This window comes from Carassius gibelio, chromosome B5, assembly GCF_023724105.1.
Source record: "Carassius gibelio isolate Cgi1373 ecotype wild population from Czech Republic chromosome B5, carGib1.2-hapl.c, whole genome shotgun sequence".
Taxonomy (NCBI): Eukaryota; Metazoa; Chordata; class Actinopteri; order Cypriniformes; family Cyprinidae; genus Carassius; species Carassius gibelio.
In genome coordinates, this window is record NC_068400.1 from 29,390,573 (window position 1) to 29,402,972 (window position 12,400).

General features: G+C 37.4%; 1 protein-coding gene across 16 annotated transcripts in view; it reads left to right on the plus strand.

The window, feature by feature from the left end:
• LOC127957976 (nuclear receptor corepressor 1) overlaps nt 1–12,400 on the plus strand; it is a 77,565-nt gene that overhangs the window by 505 nt on the left and 64,660 nt on the right. For 8 of the 16 annotated variants that reach the window (XM_052556722.1, XM_052556727.1, XM_052556736.1 and 5 more), the window contains exons 1-2: nt 119–444; nt 8,296–8,503. In XM_052556722.1, coding sequence (XP_052412682.1) covers nt 8,396–8,503 — 108 coding nt within the window. In that variant the 5' untranslated portion in view covers nt 119–444; nt 8,296–8,395. Of the gene's footprint in view, nt 1–88; nt 445–1,899; nt 1,936–8,295; nt 8,504–12,400 lie in introns of those variants that run through there. The other 8 variants (XM_052556729.1, XM_052556733.1, XM_052556730.1 and 5 more) reach the window with 4 other exon arrangements.

Consider the following 12,400-nt stretch of genomic DNA (forward strand, 5'->3'; position numbering starts at 1 on the left):
TTATTTTCTAAAAGATTATTATTATTAATAAAACATATTTCCTGTAATTATTGTATAACAGTAATATACGGAGATAGAGGATTGGGTGGGGTGAAGGCCGCCTGTGGGGAGAGTTTGAACGTCACACCGTTTCATCCTGTTTGCTTGAGAAAAACTCTTTCACTTCGTCACCTCAGGTGCACCAGAGCTGCGCAAAATGCAAGTCATCGGGCATTCAACAAGAAGAAACCTGTACACTTGTGATGCATATTAATTTCTGGCGCAGAATCATACAGAAAGCGACTTGAATTTATATCCACGACTCAGTGAGGACAAATAACTCGCCTGTGTTTGAAGTGTGTGAGTGCTCGCGCAGTCTCACTGCCGACGAATTACATTACCGCATGCTTGAACCCCCCAGACTCACCTTTCAGCGCTTATTTGGGGTGTCTCTGAGGACATGAGGTGAGTGTATTTTTTAATGTCAATATATTTCGGGTGCTTAATGGTGAATTACACGCAGGCTAGTAAGAGCTGAGCGTTTATGCTCAAGATGGCGACGCGGGTTTGATAGCAAAGGTGAAACATTCAGCTAACGGCGCTTTCCCTTAGACTCTCTCCCGTCTCATTCTACACTTAATATTAATTTAGATGCTCTGTTTTGCAGTTGATTTGCATTTCTGTTTAGCCAAGGCATTTATGTTATGAATGTGGTTTCCGGTTAAATAGTTTCAGTAGCTTCCTGGCTAACGCCATTAATTGTGCGTTTATACCACAGCCTGGAGTTTACAGAAAATCATCACTAATGAAGTCTGCTCTTTCAAATAAAACATGAGCTGGGGCTTCTCATACATGTGGTATCATGTTCTTGCATGTAAAACTAAACAGTCTGCAATTTCAAGCTTGAAACGTGGAATAATTGAATGCTGAATATAAAACCTATTGCATGTGTCAGTTTTACTGGCTGGTAATCACATAAAGTTTGGACTTGTGCACCTATATATGTTTCACAACTAATGACCGTTGTCTGTTACGGAGTAATGTTGTAATTATCAACCTTAAAGATCACAGACGCTGATTACACATGAAATAATCCGTTAGTCAAAAGTTTATACACATATATCTAAATATTCATATATTGCCCTTCTTCCTGTTTAAGTTTAGCACCCCTATACAAACGTAGTGCATAAGAGATAGATTTGTTTGCTTTGACAGTGGGTTCATTATAGGAAACATATATTAACTGGAAAGTACCTTCCAGTATTTTAGTTCCAACCACCAACCCATCATGACTGGTCCGTAGGGGTTGGCGATATGGCAAAAATATCAAGATTTTATCACGATTCTTTGTCATGTTGGTTTTACTTTTTGGAAGTTGTCTGAGCAGTACAGCCAAACTAATTTCCCTTAGTTAATAGCAGATATTTAGGCCAAAATGAGTTAAGATGAAAATCTTCGTCATCATTTTATCTTTGTTATTAAACAAAAATAAGAAAAAAGATACACATTACCAATAAACATAATAATAAAACAAACTGTTTTTTCATGTACAGTAGGTGCATTTAGTAGTATTGAGTAAAAAATATAAAAAGGGGAAAAACTATATACTTTAAACAATATATACGTCAATTGTGTATTGATTCTTATGAAAGAAACTGTATTAAAGTCCTTCAGTCAAGATCAGTGAGTGATTATTCTCTTTGTTTTTTGTTGTTTTATGTACATGAAAAGAATAGTTCACCCAGAAACGAAAATTCTGTCATCTGTCTGTCAATTCTGTCATAGTGTCTTATATGTATACCATAATTTACTGACTCTCGTGTTGTTTTAAACCTGAATGATATTCTTTTTTTTTTCAGTTGAACATTATATTAAAGTCAAAATTGTTTGGTTACTCAAAATATCTTATTTTTTGTTTAGGACAATAAAGAAATAATTGCAGATTCGGGACAACATGTGAGTAAATAATCAGAGAATTATAATTTTTGGGTGAACTATCCCATTAATGACAAGCGGCAGTATGTTTCATATCTTACTGTCCCTTTAAGGGCTGCGCTCATCGAATATATAGGCACACACACTTTTTTTCTCTCTCAGTTGTTTACTTTCACTTTAGACATATGCAACTGTGTTTATATGTAAACCTTACAGTATTAGCGCAATCGGATGCGATGCATAACTTAGTTCAGTAATTAGGCTCTATTTGACAGGCTTTTAGTGTGCGAGCGCTTCAGGTTTACGCACTGGAAAAGCGCATCAGAACAGTATGCATATGAAATGTTTAACCTGCAAGGCTTTAATACAAATCAAATAGATTGATACGGCGGTACCAGAACTGCAGCTAATAGAGTAGCACCATTCTATGATATTTCTCCAAAACCAGATCATAGATGCATCTTTATCATCCACAATCGTCTGGTTAGTACAGTGTGAAAGGTACTCTCATGAGAACAACTTTTGTTGTTGGTGAGTGTCAACTTCTGGTTTCAACACTTTTATTGTTAATGTGTTAATTAGGCTAGACTGTCATTAAAGCAGAAGTTCACAGTTAACGTGCATAACTGCATAGGATAAAAAAAAAACTAAAAGTTGCTGTCATTCACACGTACAGCCCAGACTTTGTACTGTTCTGTTCAAGGTGACAGACCTAGTTGATTTGCCTTTAGTGTGTAAAAGTTCATAAATGACTTCTAGAGCAATGCTGTTTGGATGATTATAAAACGCCCCTCTCTATCATGACCCTGCAGAAGAACCCAGCTTTGTTTGCGTCGCCACTTGCAGCTTAATTAGGCTTTCCATCAGGAGAGATACAGTGTGCCTGTAAAGAGTGCCAGGCCTGTGTTTTTTTCCATTTCTCAATGCAGTTGGTTTTATAAGCGTTGGTTAATGTGCTGGCTGGGGGACAGTGGAGTGGAACACAGGACGTGTAACTGTTGTGCTGCCGTGTCTGTGGCCAAGCGTGGCACAGTAATGCTAGTGAGCAAGCAAGCACCAGAAAATGCTCAAGAGGCAAGCTGCCACGTTGACTCTGAGTTTTGGAGGGGTTTCATTCCTATTATGACTTTTATATATCCTCTCACTCATCCGTGTTGATAAAGTTGTTTTTGTTGTTGTTTTAATGATCTGATTATCAGTTAACTAATTATCATGTTCAGATGACAGGGCTACACTTGGTGGGTTGTGTTGTTGCAGAGCGGTGCCTGTGAAGGCTATTGTGGTTTGTGTGGTTTGTAGAGATGTTCAAGGACTCCAAATCTGTACAAGACATGGGACTGCATAATTGTTGATTATTCCCTTAAAATTGTATTTGCGATTTATTAATTATGATTAATCAAAAATCACAATTTTCATTGAATTATCTTTATACCATTGTTTGACGCAACTGCATGCCATATTATTTTATGGAAATAAACAACTTATCACTCTAACTGAAAAACTTTTAGTGCTTTTCTATAGTATTAAGCCTCTAATGTCAGCTATAAATCGGATTGGTACATTCTTTAAATTATTATAATTAGGGCTTGTAGCTATCGTATATTTAAGTAACCGAGTATTCTACCAAAAATTCAATCGATTAATTGAGTAATCGGATAAAATGTGTTTTTTCTTAATTATATTGATGCGATATTAATGTGCGCATGCGCATTAAACCCGGGTAGGAAAATCTGATGGGTAGGATAAAATATCTGGACACTGGACTTTTATTTTGATGGGTTGACGTACCTTTACAGTTCTGTGTATGTGATGTGCTAGTTTTACTTAAATCAAACGGTCAAAAGCTATGTTTGACAGGTGCAATATTTGAAAATCGATAATTATTTATAATTTTTTTAAATTACATTTATATCAGAATTTATGTCAGCCTATAGACTTTCAAACATCAAAATGTCATGAATTAATATGTATTTGTGTACAAAATGACATATAAACATATTTTCCTGAAAACGCTTCCAATATGAAATCTAGGCATCGGTTCTATTTCTAGAAAACACGCATTTTCCGCACGGTTCGAGCTGCGCGTCTCACGCAGGCAGTCTGCAAGCTCTAACCTGTTAACATGGGAGCCGAATTAAAAATGGACACGACACGCATCTGAGACGCTTACGCCACACATCCAGTGTGTCACCGCACTGATAAAGGAAGTCACGCTTCTGCTAAATTCATTAACACAGACACGCAGAACATGCAGAATTCAAGTGCTATGACCTATTTTTTATTAATTAATTCAAAAATTCCGTTTATATGACTGGATTCCACGATTCCCTCCGAGTTTTCTGCATCGCCGAAATCATAGAGTCCTAGTTGTGGTATGCGAGCTCTATCTTGTAATGGACACACGGCACAACATTCTCTTTACGTTTGCCCGCGCCCTCAAATCAAAACACTGCAGTATGCGATTGGCGCTCGTGTCTCCTTCCGCTTTGTGGGTGACGTAAACGCAAGTTACTTACTTCAGCCCTAATTATAATACCATTCATATGTTCACTTTTTTTATGTTATTAAAATAATGGGGGAAAACCCTTAAGATAACATAGAAAGAAAATAAAAACACGTCTTAAGCATGCAGAATAGCATAAGTGGACTATGAAAGATTAATTGATGCTTTGAATGATTAAGTAATTGTGGCATCCTTAATTGTAATTGGGATCAAAAATGTTATCAATTGTGCAGCCCTACATAGATACCAAGAAATGTGTTCAAGTCAGTGTGAAATGGAAATCATTTTTTTCTTTATTCTGTTTTAATACAACCTTTTAATTTTTCATGAAAAAAATATCATAGCAGGTAGGGGTGTCACGATTTCAATTTTAAATCGAAATCGATCGTAATTAAGTCACAGTCTCAAACTTCGAATTAAAAAATGGAATCGTCGATGCTGCCACGCCCCCATGTTGTATGATGGCAAATCAATGACAAAAATAACCGAGCATACAACTGATGCTGGCGCGCGCGCTATGGCTTCCGCGAGAGGAAAACTGAATCGGATGCGAAGAAACGGGAGCCCGCGAGCTCATTTCAAACTCTCGTGCGCGCGTGACATGTACTCTGCGCGCAATACAAGCCCTCGCGCACGCATGCTCATTCCCCACATCCTCGCGCTCGATCATCTCACCTCTGCTCGCGAGAACAATTTTATTTTTGTCAGTCGTGGGGCGGGGCTTGCTGTTTTAGTTGTTATCTCAAATGTCATTGGTTATTCCCTTTTCCTAAAGTCAGTATTCGACGCCTGTTAGAAAATGATTAATAATTCACTTGACTTGACCCATGACTTCATCAGTGGACCAGATACATGCGAGTAATCATTTCTTTTGCTTGTTTAATTTATTTTTGTCTTTAATGTAATTTAATGCATTGTTTATAGAGTAGATCTTTTGTAGATACTTGATTAACTGGAATTCTTCTGATTACTAGTGATTGCAGTCTTGTAATAAGAGATACACATATTTTACAGACTGTAATGATGCACACACACACACACACACACATACATATATACATATATAGTATCTTTATATATATAGTGTTTAACAAGTGTTTTATCTTTAATCTTTTAAATAGATACATCGTAATATTTGAAGGTTAGTTTAGTCATTTTTTTATTGTTTTTGTTTGTTTTGTTGTGAACTTGAATGTCATCTTTTGTGAAGAAGACTGCACTTACAAAAGAGAAACTGGATGGCAGTTTATTTTAAGTTTTCAATTGACTAAAGATATAAGTTATTGTTACATTATGTTGTTAATAAAAGTTTTAAATTTGACAATGTAGTGTGGTACATTGCAAACAAAGGTCAGATATTATATTGCATAAAAGTCTAGTTTGAAAAATGACAATCTGTGCTTTAAAAAGAATAAATGTAAAAATCAAGAATCGAATCGAACCATGAGCTTAGAATCGAAAATGCAATCGAATCGAGGATTTAGAGAATCGTGACACCCCTAATAGCAGGATATTCCGGTCCAGACCTTAATGTCTGCCTCCAATACAACGTTTTTTTCCTTCAGGAAAATACCAATGACACATTTTAATTAGAGAGGAAAATCATGATGTCATTTTTCTCCTGATTTCAAATACTGGTATTAAAATAATAATAAATATTTTAACTTGAGTTAATTTGGAGTTTTGAAGCTTGCAGTATGTTTTTGATTAACTTCTTATATATGTTTCAATATCAAGAACATTTTGATTGTCCATCTCATGACCCATTTAAAGGGATCGTTCATTCAAAAGTGCTGTCATTTAGCTCAGCCTCATGCTGTTCTAAACTTGTATGACTTTATCTTGTCTGTGGAACATAAGGGAAGATCTTTAGAAGAATATTGGACAGCATTAGCTTTTAATTGTATGAAGGAAAAGACACTGAGATGTTCTGCTGAAAAAAAAGTAAGTTTTGTGATTTAATTAAAATTTTTGGGTGAACTATCCCTTTATTGGCCAACAGAGAGACTCCCTCTGGGCGAGTTTGCCATTTAATGCTGATCTATGTTGATCCTCCTCTTCCCTAATGTAATCTTGAGCATCCAAACTGATCTCCGTTCATTATTATAGTTAAGTTTTTACAGAAAGCAGAATGAATGAATGTGGATCTTTCAGTGTTACTTTTTTATTATTAATAAAGAGTTTTGTCTTTGCTTGACACATCATATCCAGAAAGGAAGTTTAGTGATTCTTCTCTATAGTGGTGTTGATGGGGCCAAATGATCTCAGTGTGACAGGTGTTTATGACAAATCCTGGATTTTGTAGGATGTGGGAGTCTCCTGCTTTCTGTCTGCTCTCCTGTGCCGAATATTTAGCCATTTAGTTTCATCGTGAGGTTTAATTTATAGATGACGTTTCAGTTTTTGGCGAAGACTGCTTTAAGTTAGTGTCTTAGTTTAGTGCCATTCACTTTGTGAATTGCTTTTGATTTTAGCCTGAGACATATTGTGTGGGGAAGTGATAAATATAAATATGTTATATTTATGGCATGAATGGAAGCAATAAGATGGAGGTGTGTGTTGATGAAAGAATGATTGAAAGGTATAAAAGTGAAGCGTGGACATATCAAACAATATGTCTGCCTACTGTATTTCCTCCTGAATAGGTCTTGCTCAGGCTCTGACAGATAAGCATTTGAAAGTGTGTATGGAAAATCCCATCCACACACATTCTGAATGGAGAAGCAGTCGGCCTGCTCCAGTCATAGAGATTCCTGCTGACTGATTTGGATATGCAAACATACTCATGTATTGGTAGATGGGACCGAGGTCTTATGTATAGAAGCATTATCCATGATCTCTTAAAGGCAAATAACTGCTATTGACCTTTTGAACTGATATGAAAAGGTCTTTGCGAAACCCACTAAATATTTATTTTGGGGATAGACAAAATAATGCATTTAGCTAGTAGTTAAACTAAATGGTAATACATGCACATGTATGGCTCAGCGTGTGCTGTGATGTTCATACATTGACTTGAATAGAGGAACAGGAGTTGGAATATCCCAGCTGTAATTGGGTTTACTATGATAATATTAAACTTGGATTGTGCTTGTGTGGTTTACTGTAGCATGTTCTGTTGTTGCATTTTGCTCAAGCTTTGTTTATTTGAGAAATAGATGACATTGTTATAATGTTTACAATAACATTTTAAAGGTTCACTCAGAAGTGAAAATGCTACTTGTTTTCATGTTGTTCCAAACCTGTATAACTTTCATTCGTAATCTTCTGTGGACCATACAATGCAAGTCAAAAACTGTTCTCCCCAAAATCATTGTATGTGTTCCATGTCATAGATGTGTAAATGACATGAGGTTTATAATATTAAAATGAGAGAATTTAATATTCATATAAATTTGAACTATCAGTAATTCAGAAATATCACTGCTTTTGTTATTGATTACTGAAATTTTTGTATAGTTCCATGAGAATTGAAGTTAGCTTAAGGAACCTAAAAGTCATTAAAAAAACAACAGCAGAAAGGCAAAGTCATTGAGAATTGAGTCATTCTTGAAGACCGGTGCCACATGATGCAGTCCTTTTCTTTGATGTTGTCTAAATTGATGTTGTCTTTGATGGTGTCTAAATATTAACATCAATACAAATCTCATGGGCTTGTGAGAATCAAAATGTCTTTTGTTCAGGAAGCCAGAACCTTTTTTTCTGGAAAACCAAGCAGAACACTTGTATAGCATACTGTGGAACAAAGCATGTTCCGTCAATAGAAATGGCTGCCAATTGGTCGCACTCACTGTATTCATTGTACTCAAGACTCCTTCAGAATATTTGGCTCATGAAATATTCTGATGTTTCTTTCTTTCTCTCTCTCTCTTCCTCAGGTGGTTTAGCAGCACAATCATGGCAACCTTGAGCCCGTGATTGAGTAGCAGTGCTCCAGGCCCCGTCTGAGCCTCCAGCACCCCACCAGACAGCTGCAGCATGTCTAGTTCAGGCTTTCCCCCCAGCCAGGGGTCCTTCAGCAGCGAGCAGAGCCGTTACCCTCCTCACTCAGTGCAGTACACTTTCAGCTCCTCACGCCACCCGTCGGTTAGTACCACACACACTCCTACCTGCACCTCACATTACGCTGCGACAAACCACATAACAAGAATGCTGCTAAAGTAGATCTGTAACTGCAACTTTGCTGTTCCAGTGTCAGTCGCACTTTGAACTTGTTAATTTTGTGTGTACAGTGCAGATCCTGAACCACTAGGCTTGAACCATCTATTCTTTGCAACAGAGCAGTCCTAAATATTGCTGCAAGCAGCTATTACACATCCTTAGTTTAATCAGAGCTGTTTTTTGTAAAGTTTATAAACAGGAAAAGGGCATAACATCCTCTGTTTAGCCTGAAATGTCAACACCTAGTGTAGGATGTTAATACCACCAACCCATGTGTTTTAAACCCACATTAGTTCTAGACATGCAGATATCCTACTGTCTCTTTTCCTCTGCTGTCATTTCATCTCTAAAAGTGAGATGTATGTGACAAAAAGGTTAGCTACTGCACACAGCTTAACTCCTTTCTCCTAACAGCCAGACCATCCCACTTAATTGTTCACCTCTGTATCGCGAGTGCTGTGTCATGGGGCGTTCACACGTACAGACGTTTTATTGCTAGAGTGAATGTATTATTATTTGTAGTAAGCATTTCCACTGCTCAGTGATCTTAAGTTATTAATGGGCCCACAACCTTTGAAAATACAACCTCAAACGAGATGCAATGCTGGTGTCATGAGCAGTTCAGTGCACCTGTTGAGTTGAATCAGATTCAGACCACACAGAATAGCTGTTTGTTAGACCCTATCAGACAATAAAATGTTACTTTAATACTGCAATTTTTATTCTTTAAAATGATCAAATAATTTAACGTTTATGCAAGGGATAGGATAAGCTAGGATTTGGTTGCAAAACCTAGAGTTTGGATTGGAATACACTACATGATTGTATACATACAATGTATTCACAATATACAAATTAGGCTTTTAATGATTTTACTGATTTAATTACAGCTGCTTGTTTCTTTTTTGTTTTATCAGAAAATAATACTTCTGATTTGGCCCATTTAAGTTTAAATCCCATCTGATAAGCATGCGTCCTTGTATGTTTCGCAATGATTACGTGTGTATTAGGTCAGTAGGTGGACTTTTTTGGCCGCTTGAATGCATTTGATCACATCAACGTCTACACCACGAAGGCAATTCAGTCGAATGTGTTTTCAACTACCTCTGGAAGTGGTCGAAAATGGACAAGCTCAAAACTTTTCGCACCCCGTTTACACCTGTATTTAGCGTTGTCCATTTGTGAGCCGATGGACCAAAACGCATCTTAATGCCAAGTGTAAACAGGGACAAAGATAAATGCATCATCATATATCCTGCGTTGTCCTTTGAGAGGGATGGCAGAAGCCCCTTTCACACTGAGATTCCGGATAATACATGGGTAATGATCCCGGCAATTGTTCCCGGATCATGAGATTTTGGTTCATTCACACTGCCAGTGATTTCCCTGAATCTGTGCATGCATTCACACACAACTCGTAAAGGTCCCTTAATGATACGTGACATCAGGGTGTGACGTGTAATGTAGGAGTAGAAAACACTACGCACATTAACTTTCACTTAAGCTAGCGAAAGATCTCCGCTTCAGCACAGATAGTGAGGAGCTAACTGATCTCTGCTTCATTAGTTTGCACATATTTTTTTCATCGCGAACCTTGAACACCCTTTAAAAGAGTCTGACACACTCTTTTAGGCATTGGTTCTGGCTTTAGTTCACACAGAGCTTAGTCTGGGACTGAACCCGGCGATGTTACTAGGTCCCCAACCTGGGATCGATCTTGAAACCCATGTTGGGACTTGTTAGCGTTCACACAGAAGGAACTCTGGCAATTTTCCGAGACCAACTTGCAGTGTGAAAGGGTCTAGAGTGGCAGACACAGAGCCCATTTCTTGTCTCTTCTTATTTTCTCCTAATATTCCAATGCACTTGATTTTGCACTGTTTGTAAATGGCCAGAAAAGCGAATTAGATCTTTTGCACAAGCATGACATTTATATTGAAAGTTGTTAATCTGAATGACCAGCTTGTTACTGCACTATACCTTATGCAGTCACATGTGATCTGCAGAAAAAATACATAACTAAGAAATGAATTAGTAAATCTAATTAGCCTCAATTTAAAGAAATAGCTCACAAAAAAATTGTTATTAATTACTCCACCTCGTGTCGTTCCAAACCCTTAAGACATTTGTTCATCTTCAAAAAAACGAATTAAGATATTTTTGATGGAATCTGAGAGCTCTCTGACCCTCCCATAGACCGCAAGGATCCTAACACGATCAAGGGTCAGAAACGTATCAAGGACATTAAGATAATCCATGTGACATCAGTGGATCAACCATAATTTTATAAAGCAACGAGAATATTTTTGTGTGCAAAGAAAGCAAAAATGACTTTATTCAGCAATCCGTCGTCTCCTTGTCACCCTGTAGTGCCAATTATGGAGAGTTTCACATACGTATGCAGCGTATGCCATGTGTGTACGCGGATACATTATTTACGTTGTTTACACTTTGATCTGTATGTAAACAACGTATCCGCATTACATGCCTTGTTTACGTATGTGATACTCTCCAAAATGGCAAGTGACACTCATACAGTTGTTGCCAATAGCTTACACACAACACAACACCGTTTCTCAAGCACCGTTTGCTCAAGTGGCAAAACATTTAATCACAAACATTCTAAATTAAAACTTACCACTGCAGAAACAGCCAGCTCTACTGCTTTTTTAATGAAGAAATCTGGATTGGACATCACCTTCTGCATTATAATTATTATACCAGTGATGGACAGAGACTGAGACGGCGCTACTGCACGTCATGCCAAACCTCTGATGGCAGGTGTCATCAGCTTGAAATAGTTTTTTCAAGATCTGCCTTTTTAGAGACCGCTGATAAAACATCCCAAAGCGATTATCGGCCGATAGTGATCGGTAACCGATAAGTCTGAGTACCCCTAATTTTTACTTTTTAGCTAGTGAAATTTTTTTTTGGGCGACTTGATTTAGTAAGCAGAATGATTTGTTGATGGCACCAGTAAACTGTAGAGCAGTGATTTTTACATTAGCTTTTCCTTTGTCTTTTCTTAGTCAACAACAGTGTCTCTCAGGAGATAATGATCAAGTTTTCTCCAGTATCTTCACTCCTATTAGTAGTGGTTACATCATGTATACTAATTGGCATAAAAGTGAATGCATTGTCAACAATTTCTGCTGCTCAGGTCTCTGGAAATCGCCAGCTCTCATTGATATTGAGTGATAGGCAACGCTGTATGTGTAAACGCCCCTCTATGCTTATTTTCTCTCTTTTCTTCTACCTCAACACCCCTTTCTGTCTCAAATGAAAGGAAGCCAGAAATGGCTGGGCCTCAACATTCTAAATCAATTTGGTTATCACTGTAGAAAAGCAGAAATAAACAAACCCCAGCTGTTCTCTCTTCTCTACGCCTTTTCTCTTTATTTCACATTACTAACATTTTTTTAAAGTTTATTTATATAGTACAAAATTATAGCAAAATCATGAAGAAAATAATCACAAAGATAAAACAAGAAATTGTTTTTTTTTTTTTTTTTTTTTTTACACATTTCCTGTTTGCAGACACGGACATGGCCATGCTTGTTCTGGGGTTGTTAGCAGTTTAGAAGCGCCCCTAACACAGATGGTCATGAAGTGTGTGTGGCTTCTAGAGGAAATCTGATGTCTGTCTATTTCAGTGAGGTGACCTCATACCAGCAGATCTTGCAGTAATCCTGCTGTACCACAGCCAACTCAGACAACTGTGATCCCGTTGTCACCATTTAGCCATACAAAACCGTGCCTCAGTATTCATTTTATTACATGAAACTCTGGGCATGTTTTTCTAAATGATAAAAACACTTAACA